The sequence below is a fragment of the Cryptomeria japonica genome, chromosome 7 (genome assembly GCF_030272615.1).
Source record: "Cryptomeria japonica chromosome 7, Sugi_1.0, whole genome shotgun sequence".
Classification (NCBI taxonomy): Eukaryota; Viridiplantae; Streptophyta; class Pinopsida; order Cupressales; family Cupressaceae; genus Cryptomeria; species Cryptomeria japonica.
The window spans coordinates 729,479,435-729,500,040 of record NC_081411.1 but is presented as its reverse complement, the minus strand read 5'-3'; the positions used below and the strand labels follow the sequence as shown (position 1 = coordinate 729,500,040).

At 37.4% G+C, this 20,606-nt stretch overlaps 1 protein-coding gene across 6 annotated transcripts in view; it reads right to left on the bottom strand.

The window, feature by feature from the left end:
- The window catches only part of LOC131047463 (protein BREAST CANCER SUSCEPTIBILITY 2 homolog B), a 130,676-nt gene that overhangs the window by 63,262 nt on the left and 46,808 nt on the right, over positions 1-20,606 (bottom strand). For all 6 annotated transcript variants that reach the window (XM_057981359.2, XM_057981360.2, XM_057981363.2 and 3 more), the window contains 7 exons: positions 13,258-13,380; positions 12,915-13,163; positions 12,759-12,840; positions 12,580-12,630; positions 12,401-12,476; positions 12,191-12,302; positions 11,999-12,070 (listed from right to left, as the gene is read on the bottom strand). In XM_057981359.2, the coding sequence (XP_057837342.2) occupies positions 11,999-12,070; positions 12,191-12,302; positions 12,401-12,476; positions 12,580-12,630; positions 12,759-12,840; positions 12,915-13,163; positions 13,258-13,380 (765 nt within the window). The remainder of the gene's footprint in view (positions 1-11,998; positions 12,071-12,190; positions 12,303-12,400; positions 12,477-12,579; positions 12,631-12,758; positions 12,841-12,914; positions 13,164-13,257; positions 13,381-20,606) is intronic.

Genomic DNA, 20,606 nt, shown 5'->3' with positions numbered 1-20,606 from the left:
GAAAGGTATTTCAAAGATGCAGAAAGTATAGGATATCCCTTAATCCCAAGAAATGCATATTTGGGGTTACAGAAGGTAAATTGTTAGGGCATATTATCTCGGAGAAAGGAATCTCCATTGATCCAGAAAGAGTTGAGGCTCTATCTAAAATAAACCTCTCGAACAGTAAGAAAGAACTGAAGTCCCTTTTTGGTAAAAATAATTTTGTGAGGAAATTTATCTCTAGATTTGCTGAGATAATACGACCACTGAATGAAATGTTGAAGAAAGATGCTAAGATGGAATGGACGATAGAAGCAAAGAAAGCATTTGAAGAAATCAAGTCCACCATCATTGAGCCTCCTATCTTGGTTAGTCCTGATTATGCGAGACCTTTTTATGTCTATTCATTCGCCTCGGAACATACTTGTGTTGCAGTCCTTACACAGAAGAACGAAGATAAAGATGAGCATACCATAACATTTATGAGCGCACCGTTGAAAGATGCAGAGCTGAGATATCCGAACGTAGAAAAACAAGCTTATGCTTTGGTGAAAGCAATAAAGAAATTCAGACATTACATTTTGAGAACAAAAGTTCATGCCATTGTCCCAGATGCAGCAGTTAAGACACTCCTTATGTAGAATGAATTAGGAGAAAGAAGAGGAAAGTGGGTTGCCACTATCCAGGAGTACGACATTGAAATCCAACCAATGAGACTTGTTCGAGGTCAAGCCTTAGCACAGACTTTAGCAGTTGATGGACCCGGATTAGTCCAACAAGTCCATGCAATTGAAGATGTCACTCCAGATGAATGGTATAAAGATATTGTTTGCTATTTATTAAACCAGAAATGCCTCGTGCATATGAGCCCTACTCAGAAGAGAGCATTAAGATTGAAATGTCAACATTTTATGTTACAAGGCTCAGTTTTATACCAAAGAAATTATGAAGGAATATATTTGAGATGTGTTGGAAAGAATGAAGCTAAACAAATTGTGGAACATTTTCACAACAGATTTGGGAAAGGTCATGGTGCAAGCTTGGCTACTGCGCACCAAATATTGAGAGTAGGCTATTACTAGCCTACCTTGTTCCGAGATACTCATGAACATGTGAAGACATGTCACACATGCCAGGTTGTTGCCGTTCGAGAGAAGAATCCAGCCATGCCGCAGCAGCCCGTGATCGAGTCCAAACCTTTCGCTATGTGGGGGATCGACTTCATTGGTATGATCAATCCACCTTCCTTTGCACAACACGGGTACATTCTAACTGCGACTGATTACTGTACTCGGTGGTCAAAAGCTCAAGCTTTGAAGTTATGTACAATTGACGCTGTGATTAAATTTTTAGAGGAGAACATCATTACCAGGTTTGGTTGTCCACATGCTATTGTTTGTGATAATGGTTCTGCCTTTACATCATTAAAATTTTTGAATTGGGCTTTTGAATATGGTATAACCCTTAAGTTTTCATCGAATTATTATCCTCAGGGTAATGGGTTAGCCAAATCAACGAATACGAATTTGTTGTGTGATTAAGAAATTGTTAGAGAAAAATCTGAAAGATTGACACAGACAATTGAGATTCGCCCTTTGGGCAAATAGAACGAGAGTTAAGAATTCATTGGGGACATCCCCATAATTTTTGGTATATGGCCAAGAGCCTGTCTTCCCCGTACAACTGAGAATTCCTACATTGAAATTCATACAAGATTATATGGAGGGCGAAGACAGAGTGCATACAAGACTAAAAAAGAGATAAAGCATTAGAGAATTTTGCCAAACATCAGGGCGTAGTTAAGAGATGGTTTGACAAACAAGCACGGGTAAAAGCCTTTAGGATTTCTGACCTAGTGCTATATTGGGATAAAGCCCACGAAAGAAGGGGAGATCACAACAAATTTGACAAACTATGGAAAGGCCCCTATCAAATTGTTGAGATATTGGGAGAGAATGCATTCAAGCTGAGAACCTTAACTGGTGAGGATGTTTCGTTGCCTGTCAATGGACAATTCCTCAAGCATTACTTCCAACCTTAGGTTTCGTTTGAAACCTACCTCCTATATCATGGTTAGAATAGGTATGCTTTGGTTTGCCTTAGTTTAGGTTTGCTTCCAGTTCTGCTTTAGGTTTTAGGTCGGCTTTGCTTAGGTGTTAGTTCCGAGGGATATCTGCTTGTGATGTGGGAGTTGTTGTCAAGACACACTCTGCGTTTCACCAGGTTTTGTTTAAGTCCATTTCTTGAGCAATTCCTCATGAAGTTCTTTGAATTAGAGATTGTTTTTGTATAGTATATCATAAGTTGAATTCGTATTTGACAAGATTGGAAAACTTTTATTGTATTTTGACGCTGACATCATTTGATTATTATATTTTACACATATTAATTTTATCCGAGTTATTATAGATTCTCAGGTGAAGCTGCGACTAGTGAAAAATCTTATATCCTGCTTCAGTGCCATTATAATTTTCAAACCCAAGTAAGTTTATTACTTACAAGCCAAAGGAATTGACGGAATTTGAAAGTACGTGAAAAGGGAAATATCAAGAGAAGGAAAAAAAAAAAAAAGAAAGAAATGCAATATCTAAATTGGCTAATGGGAATATGCGAGTAACTCCATCGAAGCTATAGATGCCTGGCCGGCAGTGGAGCAATATTCGTGAGGTTATAATTGGCCGCTTGAGAAGTATGGACATCTTACATAGCTAGTCTCACTGGATCCTTTGACTTTACAATATTCTCGTGAAGGTAATGAACGCAATTGCACACACTTGGATAATCAATGACTAAGTAACTCGATACAATTCTTGGATTCCATCTTTTCAAATGTGTTTTCTGACCTTTTGCTATGTTATGCAAGGATTAATTGAAGATTCTAAGAGTCAGATTGAGCTTTGTTCTTGAAACGTTCTAGAACATTTCCTCAGTGGAGTCGCCAAATGTTGTGACCTTTTCACACATCGCCCCATTGCTAACAGGGACCTTGTTGGTGTTTATTTTATCATCTACCAAACATTAGAATAGGATACCTGAAGGTATTCTATCCTCTCCTGAAAAATCACTACTGATTCCAAGGTCTATATGTGCGAACAAGCGACTTTAGTGAAATAGCTTCTTGGGTAGCGTATGCTGAAAATCTCAAGGGGGACTTACGTTAAGAATTGTCTTTGAACTGTTGGACTTAGATAGATTTAGCAATTTTAGGCTCTCTTTTTTTCGGATTTTTCGGGATTTAGACTTTCAAAAAGGAGAAAAGAGATAGGGTTTAGGAAAGCTGATCTAATCCTACGAATTCCGGAGACGGTATCAACTGGGTGCTCTAGGGAAACCAAACTTTGCTTCGCCACACTAAGGACAACTACACAAAGCCGGTGCAATCTTCAATGGGTTGTGCTTGTGATCGAGATGTTGGGATGCACAGAGGATGGGCTTAGACTAACTTTGCACAGTGAAATGGAAATCATCCATTCACCAAAAGTATGATCAAAGATACACCATCAATTAACACTTATCAAATCCTTCATTCAATGCTAATAACATGAAAGCAAATCTAAATTAATTTTAACTAAGTGTTGAGGAAATTGAAACCATGCTAATCATTCAAACAATAGGGATTACAAAGCCTTAAGAGAAAGCACACATGCAATATATTATTTGAAAATGACCTTCACGCAACAATATGTCAAAAACCTCACACTCCAAATGAGAGGAGGTAACCTCATATAGTTTTTTAGAAATCAATGAACGACCGAGATCAAACAGTGATCAAGGGCCCAGATTGAAAGATAAAACCCTAATTAGGGTTTCCCAAAACTAACTACCCCTCGACCAATGAGAAAATTACATTTGGGGACACTTGTCCTTCTTGCTAAATATGAACAATCAATGAAAATAGAAGGTTGCTGCATTGTGAAGTGTGCCCTTCTAGAAGCTTTTGGATAAGCCAGGTTCACTGAACCTGGACATGCTGACTTGGAGCAATCTGATTGGTCGAAAGATGACGAGGCGCCACCTCAACGTGTTGGATGTCTTCCTTGAATTCTCCAATTTGTGTCAAGATATTGTCTAAGTATGGAAATTTGATTCCTTCTTGGGAGCTTGTCTTTTTTAATTTCTTCAAGAGATGAAATCCTTCAAGAAGTTGGAAATTTATTTAACTTTTCTATATTTTCACCGAGTCTGAGAACTTTTCTTTCTTGATGACTTGAGATTCTTTCAAGTGCCTCGAATTTGGAGAAGAAATCCCTTGGGAAGTATTTCTCATACTTAGCCAAATTTTGGCCCTCTCTATGCTTAGACGAACCTTGCTCGTGGTCCTATCTTCAATTCTGAATTTCGCTTGAAACTCCATTTGTGTTTTCTATGACGATCCTGCCTTCAGCTACCAATTTATGTTGCGCGGGAGGAGGGTAAAAGCTCTAGATAACCCCTTGCAAATATGAAATGATAAGATCAAGTTGTTCAAACATTTGCTATGATCATGCCCTCCTTCTTGATATCCTGAAATTTGGAGAAGAATTTCTCCATGCCTTCATCATAATTGAGGAAATTGGAATTTTCTGTGTGAAACATTTCCCATACTTGGCCAAATTTTGGCTATCTTCATGCTCGGATGAACCTTGCTTGTGAACTTGTCCTCAATCTTTCGTTGCTGCGATCTCTATAATGATCTCGCTTCTATTTCCTCCTGCAATCTGTAAAACCAAAGGAAAATAAGTTAAAAAAAACTCTATCCTGGATTAAAGAAAATCGAAGCTGTGAATGGCCAAGTGTTTGGAGATTTTATTTCATTTTCATACTTAGCCATGAGAATAGGATTTTCACATGTAAATTCTCCAACTTGCAAGATAACTCTGAAATTTGCTCTTAATTCGCTCAGAAAGTTCGAACTTTTGTTGTGTAATATTGAAAGGAAGAATGTCTTATGTGTATTAGAGTTGGTTTTCACAATTAGAAACACGTGAATATCCTTCCAATTCATGTTTCTAAATCAACTTCAGTCCTGAATATTTATGGAGAAAGCTTCTATTTTAGACTTTAGTTGGCTTGTCATCTCTTCAAGTTCGAAAATCTTCTTTTTGGTTTACAAAGTGCAAGTTTCTAAATTGATTTTGAGTTCTGATTCCAACTGAATCCTCAAGATTACATCCTTAAAAACTTTCTATATTGGCTACAAGTTCGAATTCTTTGTCAATATTCCAATATTTCCTCTTTGAAAACTTTCTATTTTGGATTTTAAGTTCGAATTGTTTCTCAAGTGTGCAAGATTCCTTATGATTTCCATTCCAAAACTTTCTAATTTAGTTAGCAATTCGAATTCTTTCATGGATTTGATGACATCACTTGCATTTTAAACTTATATATGGTGTAGTATATTTTGTGCAACGTAATCAGTGATATGAATATAAACAACGGAAATCTATTTCCTGCAATTCATGTGTTCAAGTGTCTATTTTATTTGCCTACAATATCTCTATGCTATGGAAATGCCTTAATATATATATAAAAAGTAGTTTTTGATTGTTTTTCTACAATTTTTTGCCTTTTTTTGTAAATCTGAATTTTTCCCGATTTTTTGAAAAACTCTTATACTTTTGATTTGCCGATTAATTCCCCAAACGATTTTTGCTTCTTTGGATTAGATACTTCAACCCGTAGCCAACTGTGCCTCGCAAATATCTCAGAATATGCTTGGCTGCAACAAGATGAACATGCTTCGGTTTGTTCATGAACTGGCTAAGGGCACTCACTGCATAACAAATATCCAGTCTAGTGTTAACTAGATACATCAAGGATCCAATCAGCTGTCTGTACTCCGATGGATCTGCAAAATCAAAGTTAGCTGCAGATAAACTTAATTTCTTCAAATTAGTTTCCATAGAAGTAGACATAGGTTTGCAATCCATCATTCCAAACCTTTTCAATATATCAATAGTATATTTTCCTTTACTAAGGATGATTTCATTAGATCTTTGCCATACTTCTAAACCTAAAAAGTAAGCATTAGGCCTAGATCCTTGATTTCAAATTGTTAAATTTAATAATCAGATTTGACAAACAATAAGTCAAAAACAAATACTCAGATTTTACCCTGGGAAAACCTTCCTCTTCAACGTGAAAAACCCAACCAAGAAGTTCTTTTATATATATTGATAGACAATATGTTGTTACAATGAATTTGCTTCACTCTTTGAAGCTATATGATGATCTAGATTCTCCTAGACTGCTGCATACAATTCACAATGTTGTATTAATGATGATAGATGATCTATCTAGATCGATCTGATATCAATATCAGTTTATATGTCTTAAGGATGAGAGCACACTGTTGCACAAGGAATCGATATGAAGGAGTTGAACACGCACTATTGAAGAGTTGTATCGAAACTGCTGAAGGATGATGCTCCAATCTAACGAAATTGTCTATCTCCAATTATTGCCTTGAAAATGAGGAATGAATCAAACCTTAAACCCGAACTGAGTGTGCATCCAAGCAACGCGATTATTCCAATAGTCGGCTCCTTGTCAACCATCACGTCTCTTTGTTTATATTAGACATCGGTCATAATATAAAGAATACGTCTTTTAAGGTGGCGAAACATATATTAGTTTATTTTAACAAACCGTTTCATTAAATAAGAAAATCGAAAACGTATAATAATCAAATATTAAATGTGCAAGGCCAAGGGCCCTCACACATTTGATGGCAAAGTCGGGTTTTAAGGATCCTACCGAAGCTATCCATCAACACAAATTCTGTAGCTAATTCTTTCTTACATCTAATGATGAGACTATCTTCACCGGTTAGAAATAAATCATCCACATACAAAACCAAAATTAGCATTTTACCATCAAATAATTTAAAGTAAAGGTTAGAATCAGCATCATTCTTACAAAATCCTAGACTAACCAAATACTTATCAATTCTTTCATACCAAGCTCGAGGAACCTTCTTGAGGCCGTAAAGAGCTTTCTTCAATCTGCATACATAAGATTCTCTATTATGAATCTCATATCCTTCTGGTTGCTCAATATAGACTTCTTCCTCAATGACACCATTAAGGAAAGCAGTCTTTACATCCATCTGATGTAACTTTCAGCTCTTAGCTGCAGCAATAGATATAATAGTTCTAATAGAAGTATATCTAGCAACAGGTGCAAATGTTTCCTCATAATCTATGCCTTCCTTTTGAGAGAAACCACAAGCTACAAATCTAGCTTTATATTTCTCAATACTTCTATCAGCAGTATGTTTATTTTAAACAACCATTTAGAGGATACAACAGACTTACCTTTAGGTCTAGGCACAATATCTCAAACATCATTCTTGATGATGGATTGATATTCTTCGTCCATGGCCAACTTCCACGCTTGCTGGTTCATGGCTTCTTCTACATTTGATGGTACGGTCTAAATAATGTTGCACATCATTTCAACATAGTTGGAGATCTTCTAAGGTCTCTTGCTTTCTGTGAATGTTCCTTGGGGAGCAGCAAACTTTTCGGCTTCTTGGATGGTGTTCCTAACCCAAAGTGGTCTCTTCTTACTAACTGCAATGTCTCTGGGTCCATCAATTGGATCACAAGGCTCAAAAGGATCACAAGGCTCAATAGACTCCCTCTGAATCTCAAGGTTAGTATCAACATCCATATCTTGATTTCCATTAAGTTCTTTATCATCATCAACCAAGGAACCTTTCGATTTCTTAAGAGCAATATTTTCGTCAAAAGTTACATCTCTACTTACCTCAATGTACCTTTGTCCTAGGATGTAGACTCGGAATGCTTTGGAGGATTCATTGTATCCAACAAGGATGCCCTTCTTCCTGGATGACTCTAGCTTAGTTCTTTTCTCCTTTGGTATATGAACATAGACAGGGCTTCCGAAGATCCTTAGGTGGCTAATATCAGGTTTGACTCTAGTGAAGGCTTCTTAAGGAGTCATGTTCTTCAACACACAATGAGGGCATCTATTCTGAATATATACTGCAGTCTTAGATGCCTCAACCCACAAGAAGATTTGTAGATCCTGATCATGAATCATTGTTTTAGCTGCTTCAACAATGGATCTATTCTTCCTTTCAGCCACCCCATTTTGCTGAGAATTGTAGGGAACACAGAACTCCCTCTTAATTCCTGTCTCTACACAAAAGTCATGAAAGCTACTTGAGGTGTATTCACCTCCATTATCAGATCTTAACACTTCAATTTTTTTTCCAGATAGATTTTCAACTAAAGCCTTAAATTCTTTGAACCTACTTAATACTTCATCAGATTCTTTAGTTTTCAGAAAGTAAATCCAAGTCTTTCTAGAGAAATCATCTATGAATATAACATAGTATAGGCATCCACTAGGTGAAGCAAGAGACATAGGTCCACATAACTCAGAATGAACAAGTGCTAATTTTTCTTTAGCTCTACTTTCACTTTTATAAAATAGACTTTTAGTTATCTTACCTAAAGCACATTCTTTGCAAGTATCATCATGAAATTGACTAAGTTTAGGCACACCTTTGACCATCTTCTCAAGTGAGGGAAGTGCTTGGAAGTGTAAATGACCAAGCCTCTTGTGCCATAGTTCACTGATCTCAAGAGCCTCATGAATGAAAGCTTGAACACGTTTGGTTGAAAGCTTGTATAAGCTATCATATCTATTACCAATGACACGAGCAGATTTAAAACTAGATTTCTTAGGCCACACAAGTACTCTACCCTCAGAAAATGCTAATTGATAACCCTTATCTTCTAGTGCAGAAATGGAGATAAGATTCCTTTTAATTCCAGGCACAAATAAAATATCACTGAGATGTAGAGAGATACCAGAATCTAAATTTAATGTAGTATTGAAACCTCTTACCGAATATCGAGCATCATCACCAATTACCACATAAAGATTGGATTCTTTCTCTATCAAGTCTGAAAGATGCTCTTCGTAGCCTGTGATGTGTCTGGATGCGCCATTGTCGATCAGCCACGTGTTGCAGTCAGTCGGTACATTGCTTGAAAAGGCAGAGATGAAGAGGAAGTCTTCATTGTTCTTCTGTTCTGCAACCTCTTTGAGATTCGCTTCTCCTTGCTTGAGCTGATTTTGACATTCCTTCGCATAGTGAGCAAACTTGTCACACTTGAAGCAACGAATGTGTGAGAGATCTCTTGGCTTCTTCCTTGAATCATGACTTGTTGAAGGTCTGAAATCTCTATTCCTCTTGAAGTTGCCCTTATTCCAATTTCCACCTTTCTTCTTGACTGATTGAGCTGCAAGCATGTGATGATCTCCTCCATGAGAGTTCCTGATTGCCCCCTTGGCAGCCTGTCGAGATTCTTCTTGGATGCAATCTCCCCTCAACCGTTCAAACTTGGGAAGCTCAATCCTCCCACTGATTCCTTGAATGAATGGTTCCCAAGTTGGAGGAAGACCATTGAGGGCAGCCAAGGTAAGATCGTTGTCTTCAACTTCCTTCCCTATTGCTGAAAGTTGATCCTTTAAATCAGTCATTCTCATGAAGTAGGAAGTGATAGATTCCCCTTTCTCCAATCGGATGTGGGAGAGCTGATTCCTCAAGGCAAGAATGCGGCTACAAGAATGTGGCTAGTGTTGTTGACTTCATACATCTTCTCCAATGTGCTGAGCATCTCTCTAGCAGACTTCATCTTGGAGATAGATGACACAATATGGTCTTTGACAGAGTCAATGATCAACCTTCGAGCTTGAAAGTCCTCCTTCCATTCGTCCTTTTCTTTTTCATCAGTAGGTTCTTCAGCATCCTTGCTAACATATTCAGCAAGATCATTCAAGGCCATCATCATACGAACCTTCCAAGAGGTGTAATTCGCAAAACCTTCCAACCTGTCTTCAGCCCTAAGAGAAGAAGCCATGTAGTCTAAAGCTTTGAATAATAGGTTAGATTGAAAGACAATAAAAGATTGACAAATCTGATCACAAATATTTACGAAACAAGCTCCGATACCATGTTAGTTTTTAGTGATCAGATTGAATGTAAATAGCTGAAACTGAAAATGCAACACATAACAGTACAAAACAACACAAGAACAACACAGCAGTACCCTGAGAAAACCTCGCTCTTGGTGGAAAAACCCAACAACAAGATTCAAATCAGATTATATTAATGTCAAGGGATAGCCAAGTACAAATTTGCCCACTTAGGGCATGAACAAACTGACTTATCTGAATCTTGAATTCTGATCCGAATTTGACTTGTCCTTCAATCTGATGATAATCGTCACCCTTGAGTGGATTCACACAGCTAGAATGAATTCGCTATTCTCCAAGGTGAGTTCGCTGACCCCAGAGTATAATGGCAGGCCCTCAATATATATTCATTGTGTCTTGAATTGCTTGCAGATCAGATCGCTGAATTGGATGAATGCATGAGTGTGTTTAGAATGGATTACATCGCCTTGTTTATATAGGAGATACAAGTAACTTATTTGCCTTAGTTGGCTATAAAAAACTTGGCGCCAAAATACAATAAATTCGAATTCTGTTTACAAGTTACATGAATAGGTCTTGACCTATGATGTCATCACAAGTTACATGTTGCCTTAGCACGTTACACCTAAATAGGACCAGTCTCATATTGTAATCGCTTTAAGTTATTAAATTTTAATTGCCACTTAGGCAACATTAAAATTTAATCAAGTATAATCCGAACTGGCTATTTATTTTCAACATCTTTGGGCTCAACTAGGTGCCAATGTTGCTGGCATTCCAAGACTAATCAGCCCATTGAATCCATGAACATCTATATGGATCTACTTCCACCATTCAAGCAGTGCTTGTCTTAAGTAGGATATTTACTAGCAGCATATCCTGTCCATGTGAACTTCTCCATAACCACATAGCCCAGTATTGACTTTCTAAGCTAAAAGTTGCATACAAATTTTAGACATAATTGTCTTTCAACCTGATAATTATAACTGTTCAAACAAAGACTACCAATTCATCATCCACTTGCTTTCAATGTGTTGATCAAACACTTCTAACCCTTCTTCTTCAAGAGGGCATTACTCTAAGACAGATCCTTACAAGGGGCCCCAAGAGCAGTCAAATTGATTACTTCCACCTTCCACACCTCTACAAGGATTGCAGGCATTAAGCACCCTCTCAATACAATGCATTCAATCTGAGAAAACAATAGACTGTTGAGACAGAATTCCTTTTTATGTGTCACCATTGAAATGTCTTACAACACTATTTCTAAGTTCATGCAAAGTCAATATGCTTCATCTCATGGAGAGCCTTCTCTTGTTTGCAGCCCACATCATGCACAGACACACATTACTATTTTTTTCTCATTTAGCAGCAATCTGTTGACCCTCAACATTAGTAAAGGAACTAGAGGAACACTAGGATTCCATACCAGTTTGTTGAGCCTGGCCCCCTCAGCCCTTGGTGTTCCCATATGAGCATTCTCAGAGCCTTCTTTGGAACTTTGACAGTGATAATTGACAACATTAAATCTTCTAGTCCTTTTAAGCTTTATGTTTCTTTGGGAGGCCCTTCCCACACAAGGCTATCTACAGCTCAGGGTCTAACCAAATTCTGTCTACATTTCTCTTTCTTCTCCTTTCTATTATACTTTGTGTTCTATTAGTTTTTATATACTCAGGTCTTATTGTTGTTGTAGTTTCTGGATTAGATTGTGTGTATATTCTTTTCAATCTGGTACTACTCTTTCGTAACTGTTTCATTTATGAGTCCCACTAACTTATTTTTGTCTTTCATGGATATTTATATAATTTTTTCTTTCTTTCTATCTTTATTCAAGAGACCATAAAACATCGAAAACTCAAAGATTGTAACTTTGCTTCAAACTGCAATTACAAAATTCCAATAAAAAAGATTGCTATAGTATTGTGCAAAAACTTCAATATTAAAAACAATTCTAAAGACTAGGAGCTCTCCAAAATCTAGTTTGCAGTCTTCCACATGACATCTCACTAAGTACATACATAACTAATATATTGTACAGTTTAGAAGCAAACCAATTCACCTTTCATTGTACACATGCAATGTTTTGTCTTCGGCTCGTTCAGACCTTATAATATATGCTCGATTTGCAAGCCTGCAATAGAATGAATCTTCAGAAATTATAGAATTACTCAAATTAACTTCTGAATTAGAACAAAATATGTTACTAAAAAAGCATTCCAAAAGTGAATCATTGAAACATTAATATCAAGACCTCTCCTTATATAGAGTTGGATAAATGCGTGTAATTCCAACCAGTGTTCTGGGAACAGGACCTCCACCTTCTTTAATGCTTCTAAAAGCCAGTGGCACAGGAAGGCCTCGACCTAGACACAAAACCTTAGAATTCAGATTATGCAAGAAAGAAACTCAATTAATGAATTAAAAGGCAAATTATGATTTGCATTTTTCAAACATATCTTACAGAAGCTCAAGCGTTCAGCCCAATGGGCCCTGTATGTTCCATTTATATGTAGTATTAATGAGACTGTTCGAGATGCCTGTAATAAAAAAAAACACAAAATATAAGCACCAATTTCTTCAATCATAGCGTGGCAGATCACTTGTCGTGCATCACTAAAGCAGGTGAGAATTTTTCTGTACCTCCAGGGGAGACAAAGGTCCAACCCAACCATGCAAGCTTGCACCACAAATCTAAAAGGCAAGAAAAACATCAGTAATAAAAGACCAAGAGGTAAGAAAGCAAAATTAATATAGTATGACTAGCTTAAATGCCAAGAAACTCTTTAAACTCCTTAGACTGAAAATCCTGAGCAATGTACCCGGAGTTTCTGCCCAATAAATAATTTCCTTTGCAAGAGTTGTTTGCAAAGTGGTTCATCCAAAATTGCATTCAGACAGTACCTGAAAAAAGTAAGTAATGAGGTTCTGAATAATCTTATCAATTACACAAGTATCAAGCAACAAAGTCTGCCTACCATCCATCAGTTAATTCTATCTTTCCCCAATTATCACCAGATGGTTTTGAAATGCCATTACTAATGTGATTCTCTGACTCCTTCAAAACCTCCATTGAATCCTTAATTGGAGATGGTTCATTGTGTTCTTGATGGGGCCATACACGTATTGCTGAAACACAAAGAACCATCGTACTTGCAGCCACTGCATCTCCTTCAACAATTTTCTTGAGTGGAGAACGATGACCACGGTTTACTTCTCTTTCATATCTGCAGAATGTAACAAGAACTCATTTCTGAAGTAGCTCATAGTTTAAGTTACATGATACTATTAATAATCTATTAACTGAAAAATTGGGTCTACCTGTACTTCAATTCTTCAAGAACATTTTGCACGGTTAAGAATTTCCCTGCAGCTTGTCTTGCATAGCTTCTTTCAATGCAAGCCAGCTTCCAAACTATCCATTTGTAATGGTTCTCCACCCATCTAGACAAAAATTTAGGAAAACATAAATATGAGAAAGAAATACCAAAATCAATGTATGACATCTAAATAAAACTGTTGTTTGAAATTGTATAAATGTATAAAAAGATCAGTTTAAAATAGTAGAGTGCTTGTCAAAAAAATATGTGTATGACTTCACTCTAATAAAATTCAATGAAAAGCATCATTTGATAAGTCAGATTTCCCATCAAAAGGAAATGAAATGTTTTTATATTCAATGCACCAGGCAAGTCCCAACATTCACTTCAAAATTGCGTAAGTGCGATAACCTATGTTCCACATTGTTTTCAGGATGGGGATGGAAGGACGGCAGGGACACGTTTTGGGTGCAGCAGTCTGGGGGGCTATTTTTTGGGGACGGCAGGGGGACAGGATATATATCATTTTTTTATTATTATAATATACACACACACACACACACACACACACATATATATATATATACTATGTTACCAGGTTCACCAGCTACTTGGCCAGATCTGGATCCAGTTCGCACCTGTTCCGGGTACTGGTTCAAAATACGCTTGGGTTTGCTGATTTTACCTTTCGGCATGCAATTAGTCTTTCATCTTGACATTTTTGGGAGAACCAGCACATTCAAGGAGGAGAGAAGCCCGGGCACTGAAGTCCATTTGCACCCCATCGCTCAAACTTTATAATAAAACAATATTATTGAATTTGAATACACCATGATCTTTAGTCTTTTATATGAAGCCCTTTTCAAATTTATTATAAAATATAAAGTATTCAAATTTAATAAGATTGTTTTGTTTAAATTAATATTTTGAATAACCTATATTATAATATTTTTAAATTTATAATAAAGAAATTTAAATTTAATAATATTGTTTTATTTATAATAATTTAAATTTAATAAGTGAAATATTTGTATTAATTTTAAATTTAGTATTTATATTATTTTATTTAAATTTAATGATGTGGTATTCTAATCTTAATTCATGATATATATATATATATATATGATTTTTACATGTTTTTTATACTTACGAACCCAAACCCCCAAAAAAAATTAGCCAAACCAGCAAACCGGGTCCTCAGACCCAAATCTGAACCCAGACCGGCAGCTTAAATCTTATGTATCAATATTCCAGAAAAAAAGAAACATAGACATTAATGCACAGGATACTGTGATGATACATTTATTGCTTTCCACTCACAATTTGTGAGTGGATCATGTACAATGGAATTACAATGGTTGCAGTTTACACTACAGAGACAGCGTGTGATGAAAATACTTATCATTAATCCTCACACTGATTATTTACGCCTTACCTCTGTCCATTAAATATCACTTTTCCAAACCTAAAGATCTATACACATTACCAAAACTGGGACTCCATATTAAGCTGGTATCATAGGTACTATGGTATACTTAACAGTGATAATCCTACTTATCAAAATCAAAATAACATAGTTAAGCCATTACACACCAAGTGCTGCAGCTGTGACAGTGTGCCAATGGTATTAGGGAGGTTATTTAAGTTGTAACACATTTCCAAGTTCAAGTATCACAGCTGTGAGAGGTCACCAATTGCATCAGGGAGGTTAGAGAATCTGAGTGTCGCTGGATCAAATTGTGTGTATGTGTTTTTATAAGCAGTGTTTTAGATTGCAATTCTTGATCCAGAAACACTCAGATTCTTTGATAAGGACAGTGGAAAAATCACATCTCTTATCAGGGAGGTTAGTTAAGTTTCTACTCCATCTCAAGTTCAAGTGCTGCAGCTGAGGCAGGTTACCAATGGTATCAGGGAGGTTCTTTAAGCTTTGATGTTCCATGTAAATGGTGCAGCTGTGGTAGGTAGCAAATGGTATCAGGGAGGTTTATTTATTCTTTACAAAATGTGAAGTCCAAGTGGTGCGCAATGCCCCCAAATTTTCAAGACTCTTTTTGTTAATTTTTTATCCATTTATCTCATCTATGATCACAAGTATCTAGACAATTACTTGGGACTATCACTGATACTCTTACAAGTGTTACTTAAGCCTTACACCCCTTAGAAAGGAAGTTTAAATCTCCCACCAAGGAGTCACTAGATGGAGCTGAGATTAGAATCACTTAGTATTCACATAGAATCTCATAGAGGTTGGTATAGCTTATCCTGGAGTAATTTAGCTTTATGACACACAATACTATCTTTCTACTATTGTAATCCATTACCCGTAAGTATCCCTATAATTATATAGGATTTCAGTATTTAGACTACCTGTCTCCAAAATCCAATAGGTGGACAATTAATAAGTTACATTTACCTTCACCTACAGATGACAACTTCTCTTATATTCCTCACACTAGTATTAAGGAACATATTGGACCAGTCCTTATGAGCACCCGTTATCTCTTTATCGAAAGGTACAGAGATCATGTTATCCTTATTTTGCCTAACAAATCCCATGCCAACAAACATGCAATGCTTTCATAGGTCAATGGCCAGTAACCAAAATATGGTATATAACTTTTAAGTATATCCTTCCCATGAAACCTCAAGTATAAGCAGTATTATAATGTCCTGATATCACATACACAATGATAACTTATGTATCAATATTCCATAACAAGAGAAACATAGTCATTTATGCATAGGATATTGTGAAAATACATTAATTCCTTTTGACACACATCTATTGCAAGAGAATGGAATTATACTAGTTTTTATTTAGCCTGTAGAATCAGCCTCTTATGAAAACACTATCTTTAACCCTTATACTATAGTTAACTATGCCATACAATAGGCCATTAATACCACTTTCACTACTTAAAGGTCTATGCATATAATCAAAACTGAGACTCCATGTTAGCCCACGCATATCATTGTCCAATGTACTCTCATAGGTACCATGATATATTGAACAGCAATAACCCTCTTTATCACAATCCAAAGAACATATTATCCAATGTATCATAGGTAACATAGTATACTGAATAGTAGGACCCTATTTATCACAATTCAAAGAACATATTCTCCAATGTACAATGCATGCTATTAATAGTCTTAATCTAAACCCTAATCATAATAGTCATAACTCACTATTACAAAGTATCTCATAGTTTTGCATGCATGGCTTGCCATAACAAGAAAACAGGTAGCTCTTCCACTACCCTTTTTTTCTTAGCCAAAAGTTAAGCCTTAAAGAAAGATCACCAATAAACAAAGAAAATACATTTAGCCAAAAATTGGCAGGTCTTCCCTTGACTAGATGCATGTATCCACATGTCATGGGGGCACAACTCAACTTTGTTTACTTTTGGTCTTGTGCAGCACTAGTGATCTCTACTTGCACCCCCATTTCTAGATAGGACATTTTGTAAATGCTAGACTACGCCTTATCCCTTGAATGCCACTAGCAACCCATTCAATGCATGCACTGTAGCATTGTGTGCACAAAGGATTTGTACGTGCAAGTCCCAAATCCTCTGCTCCATGCTCCAAGCACTCCATTTCTAATCTTCCAATCTCCCTTGCACCTTGGATCTTGTCATTGCATCACATTGAACGATTTCCCTACCACCAACCTTTCTGTGTAGGCTTAGCCCCATACCTCTCAACCTCCTAACACTTTGACTTTCCAAGTTCACATGCTTCACCTTCAACTCCTCAATCTCCTTCCATTGAACAACTCCAATTGTATACCACCTTGTCAACAAGCACTCCTTGAGCTTGGTCACCCAAGTGCCAGTTTCTCTCCTATTCACTTCCTATGTTTGATTTCTCCCTTGGGCCTTGGTACTATGCCAAATTGCCATATTGGATACTTTATATGGATATGATACTCTTAGATATTGCATTTATACCATGTTCCCTAAACGAGCCTATATTTGGACCATATATGATACATTTGGTATTTGGTGTTATATTCGGTTTAGGTTATATGAGTGACACATGGCAGAGCTGCTATTATCACTGAGGTGAGTGTCCAGTTTCCCTTTCTGCAAATTCAATGTATCTGGACACAATGAGTCTCACCTCTTCAATAGCGACACTTGGCAAGTTACTAATCTGGAAGTCGATGACATCCACATCATCAATACACGTGGCGAGGATGAATTCCCACTCAACTGCCTGCGCAAGAAAGTTTTCGTCAATGAGGAGAAAACTCGCAATTCTTGAGAGATCTCCCTTATCAATCATTCCCGAGACTTTGAAAAAGCTCGACTAAATTCTGACTCTCAAGTTCTCTGCACGCAGGTGTTTTTCTTGCATACCCTCCCTTTGCCAAATCTCTGATGCCACACGAAACACTTTACTTAAAATTTCTCTTAACATTTTTCTCAAATTCAGAACACTTAGTCTCAAATTTCTTCAGGACCTCAATCCTGGTGACCAAAGCACAATACCAAGTGTTAGAATCATACTTATCCCCAGCCTGGACGACACCTACATCTATCAGGTCTTGTTGTGACAGCCCTCGGATAATCCTCAATTGTTGAAGTATTTCGTCTTGGATTTCCTCAATATCCTCCCAATTTGCAACCAAGTCCTGAATTTTGCTGACCAATGAAGAAGCCGACTCATGTGCCGATACCAAATTTTCCACAAGTATGTCAACACGTGTGGAAGCATCTGAAGTCCATTCCTTAACTTGCCTGAATGTGCCCTTCATGTCCTCATAATCTTTCATCGACTCCTGCGAAAGAGGCTGCAGAGGGGTAGCTGGTATCTCATGATTAAGTGGCATAGTTAGATGGAGAACATATTTTCTCCATTGCTCATTTTCTTCTTCCACTCTTTTCCTTCTCTCTACTTCCTTGTTTAGTCGCTCCTTCAATGTGTTACCAGCAACATCAAACTCCTAAATTTCTTGGAGTTTGGTGCTCTTTCCGAGATTCACGGTAGTAATTTCATAATCTTCAAGAGCAACATCACTCTAGGTCTTTCCTTACTTCGGCACAGCTATCTGAACCCTGCACTATCCCTCTGAATCAAAGAGAAGTTTCTAGCTGGCTAAGGTGGTTTAATCACAACTAGTTCTTTCAACTTCGCCAAAAATGTTGTGGTATTCTCTTCTGAGTGGGTCTCATCAGGAACCTTGGTCCTTATCCTTTCTCTCAACCAATCAAGAATGGTTGATTGCTCCATAGTATCTTCATCAAATCTACCATCCATTTCTCTAGGTCCAGTAACTATACCATCAAGAAAAACCATTGGAGGCTCAGGTTCTTCAACCTCTATAGCTCTAGTAAAAACCAGTTCCTTGGCTGGATTTTGGACAGCCTCTCTCATTATCTCTTCAACCGAAGGAGAAGGTACTCTTACTTCATCATACCTCATATTTGTATCCATCTCTTGTTCTTCAATTGTATTCTGGTTAGGCACAACAGATGCGGCACTCAAGGTCAAATGACCTTCATTTGATTCATGTCTCCTACTTGTATCTCCAACAATCTTCTTTCCCTTGGCCTTTCCAAAACTTCCAGCAGGTTCTTTTCTCTTCCGAGACCCATCACTTTTTGAATTCCGAGCATTGCCTGAAGAAATACCATGGTTGGAAGACATAGAGCCATCCGCTCCCATAAGATCATAAGTAAGAGCAACACCTCTTGACTTCAGCTCCTTTATTCTCTCAGATGTCCACCATTTAGAGTATTCAAATACTGATCTAATGAGATCAGCCAAATCTGACTTTTCCACATCTACCCAATCAATCAAGGCAAGTGGCTCATTTCTCATCTTCTCGAAACCAAGTTGTTCAAACTCAGGACTATCTTCAACCTAATCAGCAACTCTGAATACCTCTATTGCTCTCACCATACTTAGGGGAATTCTCGACCAAAATCTTCTTTTGATTTTGAAACTATCGGCTGCATTAGCCCAATAATCCTCGAAATCAATTATTTGTTCAAATACAATTCCTTCTATCTTCTTCATCTTACGGAATGGATCAAAGTTCATTCTTGCCTTATATTGGTAGAAGGGGTACCATGCCAGCTCTTTCTCCACAGTGGCAACAGCTTGCGATGATGAACATGTTTCTAATCTATTGCCTACAGGAAGGGGAAAAGACGCTCTTGTTTTTTGTTTCCCTCTCTGAACCATCATGAAGTTCTCCAGTTGCCTCACAACTTCCAGCAACACAACTCGGTTGGTGGGATAAATTGGGAGCTTGTAGGGAGGTCCAAAAAATCCCTGAATTCTGATATAGGTGAATCTTGGGTATTGGATATACCAATACCCGAATCTACTTATGAGGTCCTTATACTCTTGAGAGAGTCTCTAATGTAATCCACCTTGTAGCGTCCTCGTGATATGCATCAAAAATGCATCATTCACCCTCTTGAAATGTAATTTTTCTTCCATATGCAACTAGGGGTAACAATCGTAAACAGCAAACTGATTCTCTTTGTTTCCCACCTCTCCTCTACAGGTGAGGCCTCTGTATCTATAAGTTCTAGCAAGGGAATAGAACAAATATGAACTCATGTAGAAGATTCTATCCTCCTCCAAATTTCTCAGCTGGTTGTCCAAGTTGTTGCTTATCATCTGAGACCAATCAATCATCTTGACTCCATTCATTATCTCATTTATGAAGTAATACATCCAAGGCTCAAATGGAGCGCCTTGGGGATTACCCGTTATTCTGTTCAATAGAACAATCATGTCTTTGATATCCTCTTTAAAGTATGCCCTCACCAAGTTCTTCTTGGGCAGCTTGGAGGCACCCTTCTTCGGTTTGTCCAACCATGAATGGCTGATGGTGGCCTCATACTCCTCTATGTGATCTTGGTACATCTGAGTGGCCTCATCCTTTGTCACATATACAGAGTTGTGGCACTCTGGAATTCTGAAGGCCTCTCTGATAGCTACATCACTAACATTTGCTAGCACTCTACCATCCAGTGCTATGATATCTCTCTTCATAGGGTCATAGTGTCTAGAACACTCAACTACCAACTCCGTGCACTACATGGTTGAAAGAAAACCAGCTGCATGCACGATACCACTCCTCATCATTTTTTGTGCCGTCACGATGGGTACTATGGCTGTCCATGCCAAACATTATCTTCTTGAATTCCCTCAGATTGATGTGTCCGAGATTTGTGTCATTGATCATCTTCCATTTTGCGTTCATTTTCGATTCAGGAGGTGCGTCTTTGTCAACTTGGAATTTCATTTTGACCGTAAAGTCTCCAAAAACTGCAAACAGACAATTGAAACTTAAGTTAGAATCAGGATTTTGATTGAAATTTG